The sequence below is a fragment of the Lithobates pipiens genome, unplaced genomic scaffold, assembly GCF_037356315.1.
Source record: "Lithobates pipiens isolate NorthernLeopardFrog02 unplaced genomic scaffold, aLitPip1_a1.2 Scaffold_22, whole genome shotgun sequence".
In the NCBI taxonomy this organism is placed as follows: Eukaryota; Metazoa; Chordata; class Amphibia; order Anura; family Ranidae; genus Lithobates; species Lithobates pipiens.
In genome coordinates this window covers 52833466-52855797 of record NW_027507784.1, presented here as the reverse complement: position 1 = coordinate 52855797, position 22332 = coordinate 52833466, and the positions used below count along the sequence as shown (strand labels likewise).

The following is a 22332-nucleotide window of genomic DNA, read 5'->3' as shown; positions in this document are numbered from 1 at the left end:
CCAATGCAACTCTAATCATTTTGGAGACCCCAACAGTGAGATCTTGCTTCTGGAATTTCTGGAAAAAAACCTTTACCTCTGCCATTTTGAAGTCAATAGATGTAATCCTATTTCTTGATGCCAAATTCTCAATAATGTAAAACAAAAAGGTGAATTCATTAGTGAATGTGAGAATCCATCTTAATCTTATTACAAGCAGATGAAGCAGAGAACTCAAGGGGAAGATTTACCAACGTAGAGTAGAGGTTATTAGCTAAGTGTTTAAGGTGACACTGGGGGTTATTTCAATCATCTGATGATGTGCAAATAAAAAACCCTGTTTTTTTCCCCTTGCACTTAGTTGGATATATAGCTTTACTTGTATCACTAAACTAAGGGAATATTCACTTTTCAAAACAAACAGTCTGTACTTCCGTCCCATTTTATCTATTATTGATGTAACCATGGGCCCAGAGTAAAAACTCCTTGATGAGTATCTCTTGTCTGTGTTCTGTTATTCTGCTTTCTGACATCATTTCTTTAATTCAGTCTTCTTAAATTCATAAAAAAGAGCATTTCCATTGGGCATGCTGCTGTGAGCGAAGTGAATACTCAAGGCTTTCATGTACACTGAGCATGTGACTCACATCTCTCTCCAATGTGACTGCTCTGGGTGCCTTGTGATTTGTTCAGCAGTGCCACATGGGTCTGAATAAGAATTCCATTCCATTATGTATGCTCTGACAAGTCATTCTGGAACTTATACAGGTTTTTCCTTCTTATCCCAGTGGCTGAAGGGATTGGTTTAGGAGCAAGAAATTACATGTATATGCTGCTAGGGAGATGGAATTAGGTGTCCCTTTTACTTTTCAATTAATAAGCAAAAGTAAATGTATGAGTAGGATATACGCATTTAAATACTTATACATTTTTTAAAAGCAGTACATGCATGTTAAAATATGTTTTCACTGACAGCTGTAGCTGCAGACACTGGGGTTGATTTACTAAAGACAAATATACTGTGTACTTGGAAGTGCACTTCAAGTGCAATGCAAGTGCAGTTGCTCTAGATCTGAGGGGAAGCTCTGCTGATTTTTTATCATCTAATCATGTGCAAGCAAAAATGCATTTTTTTTTATTTTCCTTGCATGTTCTCTTCAGAACTAGAGCAACTGCAGTTGCAGTGCACTTAAAGTGCACTTGTGGGTGCAATTGCAGTGCACAGACTATTTACCTTTAGTAAAAAAAAATCCAATATGAATCAATTCATCTACAAAGTCCACATAAGAAGTGCTAAACTTAGTCCTCCTCTGAGAAGCTCAGCTCTCTCTGATGCACCTTCCCAGCAGTGATTCAACAGCCTCACAGCCTTCTAATCTCTAATGCAAATACAGGAGTTTTGGGAGGGAGAACAGGGTCAGTCCAGTTGCTGAAAGAATAGCTTGGATGACAGCAGTACTTCTGCTGTAAACTTATCATTATCAATATACAGGCTTTATATAGCGCCAACATTTTGAGCAGCACTTTAAAAGGGCCCTGCTCATAAGAACTTACAAACTAATAGGGCACGGCAAGTGCTAAAAAAGGTTATAACTGCGGGGGATGGACTGATGGAAGTGGTAACATTTCAGTTAATTGGAGGTGTGATAGGCTTCCCTGAAAAGATGAGTTTTTAGGGATGGCCTAAAGGCAGCCATGGTAGAAGATAGCTGGACAGATTGAGGTTGAGAGTTCCAGAGGATGGGAGAGGCTCTGTAGAAGTCCTGGAGATGAACCTAGGAGGAGGAGACCAGAGTGCTTGAGAGCAGGATGTTTTCTTAGGCGCAGGGATCATTTCCTTCATGGTGCCTGCAGCTAAGGAAGTCAGTGAGTGAAGTCATTCATGCTTTAAAAATATGATGGCTATACATTTTTGAATATCACAGACTTTTTCTAGCGAGAAAAACACACAGTCTTGCAAATTTCCTTCTGAAAATGCTAGTTTCCTGGATGCAATGTATGCTGCACTCGATGCATAAAAACACAAGGAGAGAGACACCTCTAAGTGTAGACGTTTAAACTTTAATAAAGCATACAGTTTATGCACGTTTATCCACTCACATTTAGGTGATATATAACAAGCAAATCGGTCCCAACAAGGATGAGTCCTGGTGCCGCTTCTACTTTCTGCTCCCTCAGTCTTTAGAGCTCTGACGCTGTCTGTGTGAGTGTCCCCCATTATGGATGGAAGTCCGGCTACTGTGGAGGAACTTGGAACTCAGAACGAGGTGTGGAACACAAAGCAGGGATGGCAGCAAGGGATGACATCACTTCTAATGGACGCGTTTCTTAAGCATGCGCTCTGGGATATTACAACAAGCCACACTCCTTACTCAATGGAAAATTAAGATACCACCTCCCCACTAACAGGCCAGATACCGCCTCCCCACTAACAGGCCTGTTAGTGGGGAGGCGGTATCTTAATTTTCCATTGAGAAAGGAGCAGGGTTTGCCGTAATATCACAGCATGCATGCTCACGGAACGCGTCCATTAGGAGTGACGTCATCCCATGCTGCCATCCCTGCCTTGCGTTCCACGCCTTGTTCTGAGTTCCGAGTTCCTCCACAGCAGCCAGCCTTCCATCCACAATGGGGGACACTCACACAGACAGCGCCAGAGCGCTAAAGACTGAGGGAGCAGAAAGTAGGAGTGGCACCAGGACTCATCCTTGTTGGGACTGATTTGCTTGTTATACATTACCTAAATGTGAGTGCATAAACTGTATGCTTTATTAAAGTTTTCAAAACATCTACACTTAGAGGTGCCTCTCTCCTTGTGTTTTTCTGCAGTATCTTTGTCAGGTCACCTGAGACCAGGTGACAGATGCACTCCGTAGGAGTCGGAAGTGCACCTCTAGGTAGTAGACCTTAGGACTGACTGCTGTGGATTGTACCCAGGGAGGTTCAGGACACAGGTCTACTGGATCACTAACACAGATCCCAGTAGGAGCTAGAGCATAGATTCCCCAGGGTGCAGAGTCTAAGAGCCAGCAGGTGTTCGCCAAAGCCTCCAATGGTGAGGATGGACTTCGCTGCAGTCTGGCTCCAGCTTGCGGCCCCTAGGGTCTGACAGCTCACACTCACAGTAGACTACAGGAGAAGGAAGCAGCAGGCTGGGATGACAAGGATAGTAAGGGAATAAGGCAGAGGTCAGGGCAACTAGCAGACAGGAACAACAGAGTACACGCCAAAGGTTCAGGGTCACAGGCAGACAGGGATGGTTGGGGACATGCCAAAAGGTCAAGGTCACAAGCAGACAGGAATCGTTGAGAACACGCCAAGGTCAGTAACAGAGTCAAACATAGAGCACACGGCAAGCAGGAAACAAGAAGCCAAACAAACAATGGATACACAATGGTTGATCAGCACCGCTGGCTTGCAGTGCACAGGTTAATATAGGGTTCCCTGATAGGGCCTGGGGTGGAGCCATGCTTAGAGGAGAGGTTATAAAAACCACCAGGTGGAAGTGACTGGCCTCATAGTCAGAACACATGAGGGGAGGTAAGCAAACAGAGGAAGATTACTGCATAACCATGACAATCATGGAAACCGGTTTCTGTTCCCATATGACCGCAGACTTAAAGCAGGGTTCCACCCTAAAGTGGAACCTCCGCTAATCGGAACCCTCCCCCCCTCCGGTGTCACAATTGGCACCTTACAGGGGGGGGGGGTGGAGATACCTGTCAAAGACAGGTATTTACACCCACTTCCGGGCATAGACTCCCGTGGGAATCTATGTCATATCCTGTCCTGCCGCACTGTCTGCTGGGACACACACGGGTCCCAGTGACAGCGCGGATAATTTCTATTGCGCTGCGCGACTCGCGCATGTGCAGTAGGGAACCGGGAAGTGAAGCCAATTCGCTTTACTTCCTGATTACCTCACCTAGAATGGTGACGGCAGCAGCCGAGAGCCGAGCGATCGATCGGCCTCGGCTGCCGGCATCGCTGGAACCCGGGACAGGTGAGTGTCCATTTATTAAAAGTCAGCAGCTGTAGTATTTATAGCTGCTGGCTTTTAATATTTTTTTTTTAGGTGGAATCCCTCTTTAAGTGTTTTGGACTTTATTACCATTTTTTGTAATATCATCTTTCCATATGGACTAATAGAGACTGTGTACTCCATTAACGGATATTGTTGCTATTGGGAAGTTTATGAGCCTAAGACATTGCGCCTTTACTTGTATCCCTGCACTAGATGTGCACCTTTTCTTGGTTGGTGACTCATAAATGGCTCAAGCCAGGTAACAATAATTTTCATAGGGAGATCATCAGTGACAGCACCCCTTTTAAAGGGTGCATTCCTGAGCTTTTAAGGAATCATGTAACTGCAATCAGTGCTGAGGTCAGCAGTGTAAATGCCCATTGACCAAATTACCCATTATAGGAGGAGAGGATGGTGACCTTCGCTAGTATTTTTCAACAGTTTACAGTATTTCTGATCATATTGTTGCAAAATTAGTAAGTTTGGTTTTTCTCTTTTTTGTGTTAATTATACTAAACTGAGTTATTTTTTTCTTATTAACTGTGCTTACATTATATTGTTTTATTTTATTTTTTGGCACATGCAGTGTATAAATATTTGACAAAAACACAGAAATCTCTGGTGCTTTCTTCACAAATTTTGGGGAAATGCCAGGTACATTTGCATGGATAATCTTGTAAATGCTGACAGGGAATGTGTGCTGGTGTCTAAGGAAACAGATGGCTGATAGAGCTTCCTGTATTAAATGTCCATCTTTGCAGAGTGCTGGAGAGTTTGGTCAGTGTAGTCTAGGTTTGGATGAGGATACATTCATGATCTATTAAATTATTGACATCTTAAAGAAGAACTCCAGTCTAAATAACAAGTGTTATATTGGCACAACTGTCTAGATCCCTTGCATTTATTTTATTTGAAGTTTTCAAAGAGGTAGGAGATCTTTAATAGAGAATACATGATCATGGGAAATGAAGGCTTTAAAGGAGAAGTATGGGGATATGAAAAAAGTAAACAGCCATACTTACCTTTATCCTTCAGCATCTGCATTATGCTGCAGCTGTCCCATGGCCCTAAAACTGAGAACTGAGCAAGCACATGAGCGTTGATTGCTCAATTCTTGGTCTTCTCAGAGTGGAGAGCAGTCACTGCTCTCTGTTTTGCTCCTCCAGCACACACTGGAACACTGAGCTGGGGAGGGGGTGGGTGCAGCTAGCTCCAACTCTCAGCCATGTGCTGAAAGGTGGAGCCAGCAGTCAATCAGGCAGCTGGATGGATGCCAACAATATTTTCAGGATCCTTCCAGAGCCTGGAACAGCTCTGCCTTGTGAGCTGATAGCATGCAATAGCCCACTATCAGCTGGGTCTGGGTCACAGGAGAACGAAAATGATCGTTACCATACTTTTTAAGTGTCTATTTTACTTTGCCTTGCATGAGTAACTTTAATCAGAGTGAGTATAGAGAGGGGGTCTAGTTATATATTTTTTTCATACAAGATTTATACATTTTTCCAATGCAATCCAATTAGAAATCTGTGTATCTTGGGTGAAAACATTTATAAACAGACCCCTATAGTGGTTGGTTTTGAAAAAAAAGCTAAAATAAACATAAGTAGTCCTCCCACATCAAAAACTGAGATAAAAGAAGATTATAGATAGTAGTTTAGACAAATGTTTCTTAACCTTTTTCCAGTCAAGGCACCCTTTTAAAATTACAAACAAGGCAAGGCACCCCATTCTAAAATGTAAAAAAAAACTATTCTAATAGCTTTACACAATGCAGCAACATCCACACGCAGGACACCCAACTTTAGAGGTGATTTGTTCTTCCAAAGCAAATACACGTTTGCACACTGGAGCTGACTAGTATTCCAATGTTTCTCTTCTCCCTCAATTTCTCTCCATCCACCAGCTAATGCCACCCCAGTACTGAGAAAGAAGGGCACAGCAGGGCAAACAAGGGTGCTGTGGAGGCAACAGATATTCTCCTTATTACCTGATGATGTCTTTAGTTGTTAGGGTGCCAGTGTCTAGAAAGTAATGCTGCATAATGAAAACCCATAGCTTTGTGTAACTATAAGGCAGACTTGATCCACCTGCTGGCTTGTATACACATTTTGATACAATTTTAGCCATTTTGACAAGGCATCCCTGAAGAAACCTCAAGGCATCCCAGGGTATCTGGGCACCCTGGTTAAAAAAGGCTGGTCTAGACTGTTCTTCCATGCACTGGCAAATGAAAGTGTTGCATTTATGATCATTGAGAGCCAGTAGGAATCATATTGTGGCAATGCCCACCCCACCATTGCATAATCATGGTTAATGCTATAAACACAGGAAAGAATACTTCTGCACATTTTTGTTTTTGCTCCTAATGACCTAACTATGACAAGCTAAAGAGGAACATGAAATACCAAACGTCCCACAATTGTTTCACAGATGCATTACTTTTGAGCCATGGAGACCCCATGAGTAATGTTTTTGTACAAAGAAAGGCATTATTTTTACAATTGCAGTGTGATTTTGTAGTGCCATCAGTTAGGGCTTAGCAAAACTATGTTTAAAGATTAAACACTACTTGCAAGATATTCTTTTGAAGGTTGTGATTTATTTATCTGACGTTGTTGCTTCCAGACAAAATCAATTCCATTTATTTTTAATACTGCACATTACTTTAATTGAACATTAATTTCAAAATACTGACCTAGTAAGTGTTTTCTTATAAATAGTTTATAGCTGGCCAAGTGGAGAAAACTTAAATGACACTGTTCTGTTCACGAATACATCACTGGCTTATATGTTTGTAGCTAACCAAAGACTCCATTAGTAAACCAGTAGGGCCGATGATGAAATGTAAGCTTGAGCTTCTTTATAACTCATACAAAACCTTCACATAACACTCATAGGATGCTATTTTGTAACAATATTTACGGTTTTAAATCCATGTAGGTCTGCTCTGATAAATTACATTAAACTTGCATTATAGAATACAGAGGACCCAAAAAAAATATATATAAGCTAGAGATCAAGTGCAAACAAATAATTGTAAAGAAACACATAAAATCAGAGCTGCATCCCCAAAAAGAAGATACTTTATTAGTACAAGATGGTTAAAAACCATGGTAGTATCCCAATAACATATGAGGTCTGCTTGATGTCCCATGTTGCATCAGTACAATCTATACTCACCAGCCACTTTATTGGGTACACCTTGCTAGTACCAGGTTGGGCCCACTTTTGCCTTCCGAACTGCACTAGTTCTTCGTGGCCTGAACAGTTGATACAAGGCAGATGGATCCATGTTTTCATGTTGTTTACGCCAAATTCTGACCCAACCATCTGAATGTTGCAGCTGGAATCGAGACTCATCAGACCTGGCAACGTTTTTCCAATATTCTATTGTCCAATTTTGGTGAGCCTGTGCAAATTGTAGCCTCAGATTCTTGTACTTAGCTGACAGGAGTGGCACCCGGTGTGGTCTTCTGCTGCTGCAAACCATCTGCTTCAAGGTTTGATGTGTTGTGCATTCAGAGATGATATTCTGCATACCTTGGTTGTATTGAGTGGTTATTTGGGTTACTGCCCATTCTCCTCTGACATCAACAAGGCATTTCCACCCACACAACTGCCGCTCACTAGATATATACTCTTTTTTGGACCAGTCTCTGTAAACCTTAGAGATGCTCGTATATGAAAATCCCAGTAGATCAGCAGTTTTTGACATACTCAGTCCAGCCAGTCTGGCATTAACAACCATACCACATTCAAAGTCACTTAAATCCCCTTTCTTCCCCATTCTGATGCTTGGTTTGAACTTCAGCAAGACATCTTCACCAGGTCTAGATGCCTAAATGCCTTAAGTTGCTGCCATGTGATTGGCTAATTAGAAGATTGTGTTACCAAGCAATTGAACATGTGTACCTAATAAAGTGGCCGGTTATGCCGCGTACACACGGTCGGATTTTCCAATGGGAAATGATGGATGTGAGCTTGTGTACGCAAGTCCGTTGCACAAAAGTTCACGCATGCTCTGAATCAAGCAGAAGGAGCCGCACTGGTTATTGAACTTCCTTTTTCTCAGCTCGTCCTACGTCTTGTACATCACCGTGTTCCCACGTTCAGAATTGATGGCCAACATTTGTGTGACCGTGTGTACGCAAGACAAGTTTGAGCCAACAACCTTCGAACAAAAATCCACGGTTTTGATGGCGGAAAGTCCAATTGTATGTACGCGGCATTAGAGTATATCAAAACTAATTCAAAAACATTGCACAAAGTTTTACACAAAGTTTTACACAATATAGAATATAAGACTCCTGTTTGAACCTGTAAAGAAAATCTCCCCAAGAAAAGTTCCAATCCTTGAATAGATGTCACATATAGCTTATGCATATAACATTTCAAGTCTATTAGAGGATTAAATAATATATAATTTTTAAAGGGGGGTGTAGGAAAGAAATAAAGAAATTATGCACCACTCAAAAAGTTTAATAAAGTCAAGGATAAGATAGTTATATCTTTTAGAAAACAGTATTTTTTAATCAGTGGCTCAGCTCTTGCCGCAATACTTGTCTCCTCTCTGGAACTGCCCCCTGCAGATTTACCTACTCTGGGTCCAGGATTGGGCTCTTCCTTTGGGTTAAATGATGCCTGTCCAATGATGTAGAGAACTGTGCAGATGTCATCACGTTAGCAATGCCAAAGAAGAGGTGAAGAAGAACTTGCATGTTAAGTGACCAGCGTAAAGACTTCTGGAAAAAAGTTAAATGTGAAAAAAATGCATGCTGGTGCTGGGGGGTATCTGGAGGGAAGAGGGGGTGACTGTGGAGTGGGTGGAGCATAAGCAGAGCCATTGATTAATTATGAAACATGTATAATCAGAAACAACTGTTTTTTTACGAGCTTTCACATTTTTTTTCATTTCTAGTTTGATGTACATTTTATGAAAAAAATCCCTCCTGGGGCAGAAGCTTCCAATATCTTAGTTGGTGAACTGGAGTTTTTAGATCGAGCTGTGGTCGCTTTTGTTAGACTTTCTCCTGCAGTTTTGATCAATGGCCTTACAGAAGTCCCCATTCCATCAAGGTATGTTGTTTTTCCTGCATGTGAGTTTGCAGATCAATCTGTGATGTAGAAGATGTCGAGCTATCATTTGCTGCAGATGGAGCCAGTGTTATTTCAAAACTATAGTAGAACTTTACCAAAAAAAAATTCTAACAGAAAGACATTTAATTGCAGAAAAATCATGCTATTAAAAAAAAAAAAAGCTTCTTACTTTCCCACTCACACACTTATTTAGAATGTATGCTGAGCGGCTCATGCACAGCTCCGTGTACATTCTTAGCAAGCCTTACATGCTGGGATGAAATAAAGTAGTATTAAACCCATAACCAAAAATGTAACACATTGCAGCTTACAGTTTTTTAGAAGGAGGGCTGCATTATTTTTCTTCTTTTGGCTTTTTCCCATCTGGTTTCACCCGGGGATCCAGCCAGTAACACACCTGCTGTATCAGAGTGCCTACAATCTGGATGAAGGAGCAACAGAGACACCTTTGGACAGCAGCATCGTCCGTCTTGGGGGGTGGTGTTAGATGTCCTAGCAGGTTTAAAAACACTAACACATTGAAGCCAAACTCCAGCTCACACTTTTTAAGCATCCACAGCAACAGTTTTGTTCATTTTGGGATAAAAGTTTTCACATAACGTATTTTTCCCTCTATAGGACGCACTTTTCCCTCCCAAAAAATGGGGGGAAATGTCCCTGTGCCAACTCCCTGTTGCCGCCACCATGCCACAATAGTAAGCAGACATCTCCCACGAGCCATGCAATCTCCTGGTTAAGCCTGCCCCTCACAGAGAATGGAGGCAGAATGGAGTACAGCCACTCCTGCTGCTCTGTCTTCTATCTGGGTAACAGGCGGACGTGATGATGTCCTCTCCAGGCACAGGTCAGGCTGCATTTAATGGTGCATTTAATGGGCACAGGTCAAGCTTCATTTAATGGTGCATGTAATGGGCACAGGTCAGGCTGCATTTAATGGTGCATGTAATGGGCACAGGTCAGGCTGCATTTAATGGTGCATGTAATGGGCACAGGTCAGGCTGCATTTAATGGTGCATGTAATGGGCACAGGTCAGGCTGCATTTAATGGTGCATGTAATGGGCACAGGTCAGGCTTCATTTAATGGTGCATGTAATGGGCACAGGTCAGGCTGCATTTAATGGTGCATTTAATGGGCACAGGTCAGGCTGCATTTAATGGTGCATTTAATGGGCACAGGTCAAGCTACATTTAATACAAGAAAAAACAGAAATGGAAGGAGCGCATACCTAGTGTATTACCAGAGATAATTTAATAATAAGACATTTTTGTATAAAAGTGGGTACTCACAAAATGCAACTGACAAAAGACCATAAACACAGTGCATGGACATGCACAGAACACGGGGTACAGCTAACGCATTTTGGGAGCACACCCCCTTCCTCAGAGCTAGCTGGCGCCCCTGAAACGCGTTATCTGTATCCTGTGTTCTGTGCATGTCCATGCACCGTGTTTATGGCCTTTTGTCAGTTGCATTTTGTGAGTACTACTTTTATACAAAAATGTCTTATTATGAAATTATCTAGGTGTGCATGCCTTCCATTTCTGTTTTACTTGTAGTTCCTTTTGGATTACCCCATCTGAGGAAGGCAGCATCCACCCAGTTTTGGGATACCATATATACCTTTCACACCACCATTTTATCTGACACCTGTTACTCCACATCTTGGAAGACATATTAGCATTGGAAGTGACTGTGTTTTTTGTATCAAGGCTGCACTTAATGAGACTGGTAATGCTGCATTTAAATGGCACTGGTCAGGCTGCATTTCATGGGCACTGGTAAATATTTTAGTACACCATTTGGTTCAGAACATTTTTTTTTCTTGTTTTTCCCCTCTAAAACCTAGGTTATAGTCAGGTGCAAAAATAGAAATGGTTCCCTTGATCAGTTAGATCTAGAGGTAGGGGTGGGTACCATCATCCTTTGGAGTGAACTATTGGAGAAAAACACCTGGGGCTGCTCCAAGCATGCCCCTGCTTTAGAAAGGAATTAGGACTATCACAGTACCCATAGATAGAGCAGGGGATTGTAATAAAATTAACAATTGATTTAAGAAAAATACATGATTAAAAGCAATTATAGTACATAAATTGATAAACAGTTAATGACAACTGTACATTGTAATTACAAATGGTTCCAAAGGAACAGGTGAACCCCATTCGTAGTAAGGGGAGCTGAGATGTATGTCTTGACGTGGTCCTCTACAGGTTTCTCCACTATAGTCATTTCCTCAGGAGGAGTCAATTACACCATCTATAAGGTAAGTAAATTCTCAGTTACATATTCAAAAATCATGTAAATATTTAATGACAAAAAATAAATAAAAATAAACAAAACTATATACAATAGAACACACATAGTATGAATGTTGATGTTCCTATTTGTTTGTGTGTTGCTTACCAATGGAGACCAGTAGAGCTGGTAAAATGTACAATTGCTTTTAATAATGTCTTTTTCTTAAATAAATTGTTTATTTTAATTACAATCCCCTGCTCTATCTATGGGTACTGTGATAGTCCTAATTCCTTTCTAAACAAGGGGCATGCTTGGAGCAGCCCCAGGTGCTTTTCTCTTATGGTCAGGTGCGTCTTATGGAGCGGAAAATACGGTAAATAAAAGCTGTTCATTGTAAGCACCCCTGACAGTTTTAAATGGTTTCTCATCCTTCTAGCTGTTACATCTGCAGGCAGTCTTTTTCTGTTGAAAACAGACCTACTTGGCCAGAATACCAGGTTGTAAATAAAAGAACTAAAGCCTAAAAAAGAAAAAAAAATACAGCCATCACATCTAAGAATTGGTAGGCTGCAATATAATAAATGTTTGCTTTTGGGTTTAATACCGCTTTAACTCCTGTGTGCATGTGTTTGACTTTTGTTATCCTGGACCAGTCAATCGTGATGGCCAAAGTCAATCTATGTGACTCCCAAAGTGAATTAGAGCTGAAGATATCCCAGAGATCGAATCAGAGCTGATGACATCCTGTCCTCATCCTTGAAGTGTCATTAAACCCAGACTATACACTTTCATTACATGCTATATAACAGATTGTGCATACTCACAAAGCCACTAAAGCATTTATTTTGTGTAGAGTAAAATAAACCTGGTTGATCCTATGTTCAGCTGTCCCTCCCATCTTCTCAGAGTCACTATTGCAGCCTGAGATTGTGTAGACCAGCTGTTGTCTTCTACTAAGCATGCTCGATTTCAGTTTCCTTCTAAGCTAATTTCCTCCATTTTCTAATCTGTGCAGCTTACATGATTTATAGAGTCACACATGTGGGCATATACACATTGGTAAATGACACTCCTCTCCCAACTCCTCCTCCATGTCCTCCTATTACTAAACATTATAGGGGCAGGATATAGTATGCTGATTGATTACATTCACTAAGAATATCACAAGAAAGTTTAATTTTAATATAAATCAGCATTATATACATCCAATGTAATTGCTAATACCTAAAAAGTAAGATGCAGATGCAGTCTGAACAAAGCTGTTGTCAATCATGTTTGACTCTGCCTATACCATAGTAATGCACAAAAAAATACCCATTTGATGTTCACTAAAGTATTATAGGGAGCACTAAAACAGTTATTTGATATTTATAATCAAATTTGAATTGCTCTTCTTAAAACAGTTTTTTTTTAGTCATGTGACTGGCACAGCACCAATCAGGGCTGGCCAAACACAGACTCACACTGTAGAGAGCATACATCAGCAAAGAACAAGGAAAGATCATGTGACCACACAATAGCGCTGCAGGAAAAAGGTACTAAGAGGATTCAAGAAAACAAACAAACAAAATACAGTGCCATGGTATATATGATTTATGTGAATGAATTACGGCAATTAACACTTCTCTGTTTAGTATTACTATAACTTCAATGGTATCACCCTTGAACTAAAGAAGTGGCAGTTGAAGCCACAAAATCCATTTTATTTGGTGAAATAAAGGAATTTGATGTTCACAAAAGCAGGCGACTCCGACCAATTTTTAGATATATAACTTTGGGTGCCTATGCCGATTTGACCAACGACAGGTTATTTTTCCAGACTCCTTTTGTACTTACTGATTTCATACACCCACCTGAGAACTTCACAGAGTCCCCATGACAGAACCCCAAGGTTTAGCGAGTGACCAGCCTTATCCTGTATAGAGACAGATTTTCTTCATTTTGGAAGGCTGTGTGTTCCCACCCCTAAAGGTGGCAACAGCCTCAACAGCTTCTTTTTTTCCTATTGTGGAACCACATTTGAGTAATTTTTTTAAAGAAATGTACCCTTTGTTAAGCAATTTGCTACACTATAAAGGCTCACCCACCAGCTCTGGATCAAACTTTGTGCCACAGTTGACCACCACACCCTTGACTCTTGCTTGCAATCAGAGTTCCAGTTCATGCCAGGACTCTGTGCAGGCCACTGAAGTTCCTCCACACCAAATTGGCCAAACCACGCCTTTATGGAACTGACTTTGTGCACAGAGGTGCAGTCATGCTGGACCAGAAGATAGCCTTCTCCAGACTGTTGCCTCAAGATTGGATACACACAAGTGTCTAAAATGTCTTTGTAATCTGTAACATTAATAGGACCCTTCACTGAAAACACCTACATTTAGAGGATTGGGCAAATACTTTTGGCTATATAGGTAGGGGTGATGGTCAGGTGTCCACAAACTCTTGCCCATATTGTGTATGTGTATGCAATTTTTTACATCTTACTTAGATACAAAAAAGGTTGGAAAACCTATCACAGCTGATTTTTTTTTTTTTTACAGCTGGAATTTTTGTTTCCTTTAGTTTTGCAAAGATAAGATGAAGTCATTTTTATTGTCCAATAAGAATACCGTATTTTCCTGGTACACCCAGTACAGTGGAATTTACATTTTTCATTGCTATCTATCAGCAGTGAATCAGCCTTATTATTGTAACCCTTAAAGGGGTTGTAAAGGGTTCGTGTTTTTTTTTACCTTAATGCAGCCATTGGCTCCCGCTGCTGTCAATCAAATCCAGTGACGCGAGTGTCGGGGGTGGGGCTGAGTCCTGCATTCGACCTCTATGGACGCCGGTATGCTGGGCTCAGGAGCGCGCCCTCAAGGTAACCCCCTCTGGGAACCGCTTCTCCGAGGGGGTTATCAGATGTGGGGAGGAGCTGCTACAGCTGCCGGGGGGCCCCAGAAGAGCAGGTTCGGGGCCACTGTGGGCAAAACTAACTGCACAGTGGAGGTAAGTATGATATGTTTGTTTTTTTTGTTTTTTTTTACCTTTACAATCACTTTAAAACTAACAGATTTGCAAAGCTCTACTACTACTGATCATCATTACTGCTACCATAATATTGTGTTATATAAACTGGTTGTGTCTTTTAATAACTGAAAATGTTCTTCTTCATCTTGCTATACAGATTTCTGTTTATACTACTGGGGCCACTTGGAAAGGGACAGCAGTATCATGAAATTGGACGGTCAATTGCCACTTTGATGACAGATGAGGTAATTTTTATCCAAATTTTTTTAAAGCAATGTTTATTGTTAAAGTTTTTTTTTTTTTTTTTTATTTATGGCAAGTACAAATTGTGAAGTGACTTTTTAGCTGAGGATGAGGAATAGACACAATGGGGTTGATTTACTAAAACTGGTGAGTTCAAAATCTGGTGCAGCTGTGCATAATAGCCAATCAGCTTCTAACTTCAGCTTATTCAATTAACCTCCCTGGCGGTATTATTAGTTCTGGTTTTAGGTGCTGAAAGCGGTACAATTATTTTGCATGGAAATTTGGCGTTTTATATTATAGTCCTGTAATTCTTAGGAATAACTCTCTTAAATCTGTTCAAACCAGAGTCTAGCAGACATCCCGGGTATGATAAAGTTTATTATATAATAAATAATAATAACAATTATTCAATAATGTAATCAAATCCCAAAACACTGAAATTTGCTCATTTGCAGAATTGTCGCTGTCATTAGATTTAGTGTTTGATGACGAATTTCTCCACAAATCGCTATCGCTCAATTCTGCAAGTGATTGTAATTTATTATCGCTGTTTTCTAGTTGGTCTAAAATCACTTTTGACATAAAGGGACACTTTTTGGTTGCTATGGACAATCTCCAAATTCCAGGCAGAAAAAAAAGGTATTTATAATATAAAAGTGCATGCAGGGCACTGCACAGACCACTAGGGACAAATGGGGTGTGTAATTTTTTTATACAGTACTGTAATCTCTAAGATTACAGTACTGTGTGTGTTTTGTGTGTTTTTACTTTTTTTAATTTAGCGCCGATCTCCGCTCCCGTGCGCCGTAACGTCGCAGGGAACGGAGCTCGGCGGCATTCGGCACTGTGTGAATCGAGCGGAGGACGGCTCGCAAACACACAGCGGGGGGACATCGCTGGATCCAGGGGACAAGGTAAGTAACTTCTCCCTGTATCCAGCGATGCAATCCCGAGTCTGGCTCGGGGTTACCGCTTATGGTACTGAAATCCCAACCTGAGCCAGACTCGGGATTACCGCTAGGGAGGTTAAGCTTTGACAAAAAAAAAAAAACCTGGAACCTGATTGGTTTCTATGCAGAGCTGCACCAAATTTTGCACTCTTCAGCTTAAGTAAATCAATCCCAATGTGTAGGAAGGTGTCACCTTCATGTAAGCACTGGAGGAACATGCTGTTGCAACACTGCTTTCCATGCATGGCAAGTGGTAAAAAAATGAAGCCTAGCATGTCATATATGTTATTGCTGCTTTTTACAAACCATCCATTGCTAGCTGGGTTCAATATGTACACTGAAAATAAAGCCGTTAAAAAAGAATGGAAAGTGTCATAAAAACTTTAAGAATTTGCTGCCAGCAGCATCTGAAACCAGGTCAAGCTTTCATGATAACTGAGACATGATGCTGAGACACAACCCTGCTGTCCTCAATGAGAGATGGGAAATTAAGAATACTGGACGTGTCTAAGTAGGCATGCCGACATTGATACAAGATAGATCATGTAGAATTCCGTTTTAAATTATGAAACTAATGTGATAAATTAAACACAATCTAAAATTGCATGATTTAATACTATCTTAGCATGATTCCTGAAATATAAGATCAGCAGTCTATATACTAAAAAAAGAGTTTAAATACTACAACATGATCTGGCAGAGGCATAGATTAACCAGTTCAAGACTGTCCACCGCATATATACTGCAGCAGGGTGTCTCTAGTATGTGAAACAACGTACCTGTACGTTATTTTGTGCACTAGATATTGTGGGCGTCTGCTGCACAGAGGGGAATCCACTCCGCGGGTCACAGAGAGGCAGAGCGGGGATCTGCCTATGTAAACAAGGCAGATCCCCATTCTGACAGGGAAATCAGAGATCTTCTGTTTCTAGGAATTAGAAACAGTGACCTCTGTGTTCTTCTTGTCAGTCCATCCCCCACAGAGTTAGAAAACATTTGCAGGGAACACGTAACCCTTTGATCACCCCTGATGTTAACCCCTTCCCTGCCAGGATTTTATACAGTGATCAGCTCATTTTTTTTAGCACTGATCACTGTTTTGATGTCACTGGTGCCCAAAAAGTGTCACTTTGGGTTAGATTTGTCCACCACATTGTCACAGTCTCGCTAAAAATCACTGATCACCACCATTACCAAGAAAGACAATTAAAAAAAACTATATAAAGCTTTCCCATAGTTTGTAGATGCTATAACTTTTGTGCAAACCAATCAACATATGCACGCTTATTGATTTTTTTTTTTTTTTTTTACATACAATATGTATGTATGTAAATTGTCAGTCTTTTTTTGTTTAGAGCACAAAATAAAAACCGCAGAGGCGATCAAATACCACCTAAAGAAAGCTCTATTTGTGGGGAAAAAAAGGACATCAGTTTTGTTTGGGTGCAGGAATGCTCGCACAATTGTCAGTTAAAGTAATGCAAGGCCGTATCAAAAAAATGGCCTGGTCATTAAGGGGGTAAAACCTTCTATGGCTGAAGTGGTAAAGGGCAATTCATTTAAATGTGTATTTGAATGGCAATTCATTATCAAAAATCTGTTTCTTGGACACCCTGGCTAGGCATTTGCACCTGGAATTCTGTTACTGTCATGTCCATTACGCTTGCTGTTTAGTTTCTATGTGCCATCATTGGCATTATGAACACTACTGCCATTAATTGCAGTGACCTAATAAGCTACAACTCCAATCCCCAAAAAGTCTACATGCTCAGTAAAATCTACATAAAAATAGAATGCAATGATTTGCAAATCTCATAAACCCATATTTTATTCACAATAGAAAATTGAAACCATATCAAATATTTAAACTGAAAAAAAAAATACTATTTTAAGAAAAAAACATACGTAATTTTGAAATTGATGGTAGCAACACATATCAAAAAATTTGGGACATGGCATTAAAAAGCTGGCAAAGTACAAGTCCAATTTCAAAAATGTTGAAACAGGGCTATGTTTTAGACAGAAATGTTGACCCATTCTTGCTTGAGCAGCTGCTCTAAAACCTGGATATATCTTTCAGCATTCATGGTGCCTTTCCATATGTGCAATCTGCCCATTCTATACACACTTTTGTATTGGCTTTTGAACTGAACACTAATAACAAACTGGAAGGTCCCTCTCCAAGTTAGTTGGAAGGATGCAGTGCCCATGGTTACCAAAAAGAATGTCACATTTAGAATTGTCTGACCACAGAACAGTTTTCCAGTGTGTTACAGACCATTTTAAATCAGCTTTGGCCCAGAGAAGACGGCAGCGTTTCTGGATCTGGCTTCTTCTTTGCATGATAGAGCTTTGCCTTGCATTTTTGGATGGCATGGTGAACTTTTTGGAAGTATTCCTGAGCCCATGCAGTGATGTCCAACACATCTAAGGACCTGAAGATCACAGGCATCCAATATTGCATTTTGGCTTTGTACCTTGCGCACAGAGATTTCTCCAGATTCTCAGATTTTTTTTATGATATTATGTACTGTATATGATGATATATTTAAAGTCTTTGCAATTTTACATTGAGGTACATTATTCTGAAATTGTTCAATGGTTTTTAGATGCAGCTTTTCACAGGTTGGTTAACCTCTGCCCATCTTTACTTCTGAGATACTCTGACCTCTCCAGGATGCCAATTAACCTAATTAATTGCAAAATGTTCTTCCAGCTCTTCCTTGTTAGTACCACTTACTTTTGTTGCCCTGTCCCAACTTTTTGGAGACCTAGATCAACTGTGGGTGAAGGATTGTGTATATGGGATTGTGTATTGTATATATGAGATTGTATGATTTTTTTTTTTGGTTGAACTAGATGGGTTTTTTTCCAACCTGACTAACTGTGTAACTATGTCACTGTTGCTGCTATCAATCATCAATTTAAAAATGACTATTTTCTTCTTAAAATGGGACATTTTATCAGTGTAACCTTTATCACCTTTAGATTTAGATTTGCAAATCATTGCATTCTGTTTTTATGTAGATTTTACAAAGTGTCCCAAACTTTTTGTAATTGGGGTTATACAAAGGATGCAGTTTCATGCTACAACTGTTATACTTTTAAAAAATAGATAAACCCAGGTTTCCAACCCCCACAGGCCTCCTCATTTCATCTATGCCTCCTGATAGACCCACTTACTCTTTTGAGACTTTGTGTAGCAAGATAGGCCATACACACAGATTGTACAGTATGTCACTGACATCTGAGGATAAAAGTTCTCATGTGTACAGAAACTGTTACATTTTTACATTCTTTTGATCAGACTAAAAATGAAGACAAGCCGCTTTGAGTGAGACAATGCTTTCTAGTTAAATTTTCTTTAAAATTATTTTTAGATCTTATCTCCCCTGAAACCAGTGCCAGACCTACATCAGTGGAGCTTTTAGACCCTTTTCACACTGAGTCGCGGCTGCATTAGTGCTAAAGCACTACTCTATTTATCAGCATTCTAGTGCTGTTTAAGCGGTGCTTTTCGGCCACTAGTGGGGTGCTTTTAACCCCAAAGCAGGGGTTATAAGTGCCAGCATCGCAGTGCTTTCTAATCGCTTTTCAGTCACTTTGGAATCACTGCCTATTCATTTCAATGGGCAGGGTGTTTTGGGAGCGCTATATACAGCACCCCCAAACTGCCCTAAAGATGCTGCTTGCAGGACTTTTCCTAACGTCCTGCAAGCGCACCGCCCCAGTGTGTAAAGACACACTGAAATTAGTGGGAGGCAGTTTCAGGCATTATTTAGATACTATTTCTAGCTCTGGAAGCCTGAAAACCGCCTTAGTGTGAAAGGGGTCTTAGGCACATAACCTATGGCATCCAAAGTAATACTCCCTACCTTCTCCACCTTCCCAGCTTGCATCACCTCTTTTGCACAAAAACATTTTCTTGTTTTACTGGTCCTTATGCAGCTAAGAAATATGTAACTCTGTAAATAAGTTTATATGAGATGACCGCACTTCTCCTGATAAAAGTAAAATTATGGATGTACAAGGATAAGCTGCCTTATTGCCTGTACAGCCTATAGGCACAAGCCTACTGGGGTTGATTTACTAAATCTGGAGGGTGCACAATCTGGTGCAGCTGTGCATGGTAGCCAATCAGCTTATAACTTAAAAAAAAACTGGTAGGTTTGTATACAGAACTGCACCTAGTAAATCAGCCCCACTGTGTCTAAGGACGGGTGCACTCTGGTATGACATACGCTCCGACTTTGGAAGCACATGTCGCATGACGTGTGTAAATCAATGATTCCCTATGAGAACCATCTTAACTGGTCCGACACAAGTCGGTCCGACTTTGAAAAAGGTTCCTGCACTACTTTGGTCCTCCTTCAGACCATTGAATATCATTGAAGTTGGATCAAAGTCAGGTACTTGTCCTAACTATCCGGCATGTGACATCTGACATGGTGATTACAGCAGCAGTAAAAAGAAATTTATGTCACACTGGGATTGTTTTGATTGGTCAAAGGATAAATCAGACTATCTCAAAGTCAGAGCAAAATCTTATCCTGTTCTTGCAAGTCGGATGGAAGTAGGACCGATGTCGCAGGGCACAACAGTCGTGTCATACTAATGTGAACCTGACCTAAAGGTAAAGTTGGTTCTAGATGAAACTTTTCCATATATTTCTATTAAGGCTGAAATTTACCTGACCCTTTGATACAAGCTGTGATGTTGACTTCCCTTCAGTAGATGAATTAAAAATTTTCTGCATACAATGATGTAAAAAGTCTGCTTTTGTACATTAAAAGCAAACTAAAGCAAACTTTGTACTTTTGTCCTGATAGGTATTTCATGATGTTGCATATAAAGCCAAGGATCGTAATGATCTGGTCTCTGGGATTGATGAGTTTCTTGACCAAGTGACGGTGCTTCCACCTGGCGAGTGGGATCCATCAATCCGAATTGAACCACCTAAAAATGTTCCATCACAGGCAAGTGAATGACTTTATTAATTTGCATCTTGACATCCGCTTTTGTTTTTTTTTATACAAAACTGGTTTAATGGAACATTATTTCTTCCTGTTATGCTGATCAAGATTTTTTTTATCCATAAGTCATATTTTTGTACCAGTTTTTTTTTAATCCAATTATTTGTTCACAAAATGTATTTTAGTTCTTTCTGTGTTCATAAAATTATTTTAAATCCCTAAAATATATTTTGTGCTTTTAAAAAATATTTTTGTCACCAGAATATGTTTTGGTGCTGCATAACTTTGTAGTTGCTAAATCAAAACGGTAATGAATAAACTACAGGTTTAATGGTGCAACGTTAACACACAATTCATATATCACATTTCATATGCACAAAAATTATGTCGGGAAAGAGAAGTATTGTGTATTTCAGATAGTTTCTATTACGAAACTTATTTTTCCATCATGATTTTGCTGGCAGGGACAGGATGTGGTGGGGGCCATTCTTTTTACCTCTTGCTGTTCTGGCACTGTTCACAGTCAGTGCAAGGAGACTGGCAGAGGTAGAGGACACACAGCTGGAAGATCCTACATTGTCATTGTGCACTTCCAAATCCATGTATAACCTGATTGGTGGACCTCGAATGGTGCAGTGACACCAAAACAAGCCTCATGGCATCTGGAAATGAGATCCCAAGTGTAGAAGATGATCAGGGGTGTGCACATTGGTGGGGGGGGGATGCTTGGTATCTTCGCCCAGGGCTTTAAATGACCTTGTTTTAGGCTTTTAACTGTTTGCTTTGTGCCCATGTACTTTTATATTACGACAAATATAAATTAGAAACAATGTGTATAGAATAATACTAAAGCGCTGATATGTCTAATTAAATATATATTAATAAAAGATACCTAAATAATTTAAGCTGCAACCATTCTAAAGTGTTAGATATAAGTGACAATGATATAATAGTGAGCTAAAATCAACCTTCTATTAGAAAAAAAAACTGTGATCTGAGATCAATCTACTATAAAGAAAAAAGCAGTGTACTAGGGCTAAATAGCCATGTAAGTGATCAGTATAAATAATGTGAATGCAGCTGGAAACATACACAGAACAATCTATCACCAATAAGGCAAAATTCATTAAGTGTACATACACCTCCAGATCTCTCCCACATCGGCCCCTATATATCGGGATAAATGTCTGCGGGAATAACCCACAAAATCAGAATATATACAGCAAGTGATTGTCAAAAACAACCACAATGATGCACCAATAATAAGTCCAAATAGCTGCTCCGGCTTTTCTCTCAGTTCATATGGGTGTAGTCAGCTAATTTCTCTTGCCGCTCCTCTTGATGTTAATCATCATTTGAAGTTGGTCACATAAAAACAAGAGAGATGCATCATTGCGCAATGATAAACACTAAAATAAAGGGTTTGTAGAGAACAAACAAATCCACTCACATTTGTTTAGATCAATCAAAGCTTAATGCAAACAAGTGCAAAATTCTCACACCGCATCAGCTGTGCTCTTTGACAGACACACTAGATGTTTTCACTTGGCTCCTCCCGATGGGTTACGTCACATGTCACGTGACTTTTTCAAGGGGTTGATTTTATCTCACTATTATAGCATTATCAATTTAGAAACAACGCTTTTACTTCCATACTATGTATTTCAGGAAAAGCGTAAAACTCCGGGGGTGCCTAATGGAACAGCAGCACTAGGAGAACCGGAAGAACATGGGGGACACAGTGGACCTGAACTACAAAGAACTGGAAGGTCAGTTGATATTCTGCAGTTTTCAATAACTACTCTGTAGGGAAT

General features: G+C 40.2%; 1 protein-coding gene across 5 annotated transcripts in view; it reads left to right on the top strand.

Moving 5' to 3' along the window:
• The window catches only part of SLC4A10 (solute carrier family 4 member 10), a 381585-nt gene that overhangs the window by 275267 nt on the left and 83986 nt on the right, over positions 1-22332 (top strand). For all 5 annotated transcript variants that reach the window (XM_077447585.1, XM_077447587.1, XM_077447583.1 and 2 more), the window contains exons 8-11: positions 8925-9082; positions 14507-14594; positions 20375-20521; positions 22187-22287. In XM_077447585.1, the coding sequence (XP_077303711.1) occupies positions 8925-9082; positions 14507-14594; positions 20375-20521; positions 22187-22287 (494 nt within the window). The remainder of the gene's footprint in view (positions 1-8924; positions 9083-14506; positions 14595-20374; positions 20522-22186; positions 22288-22332) is intronic.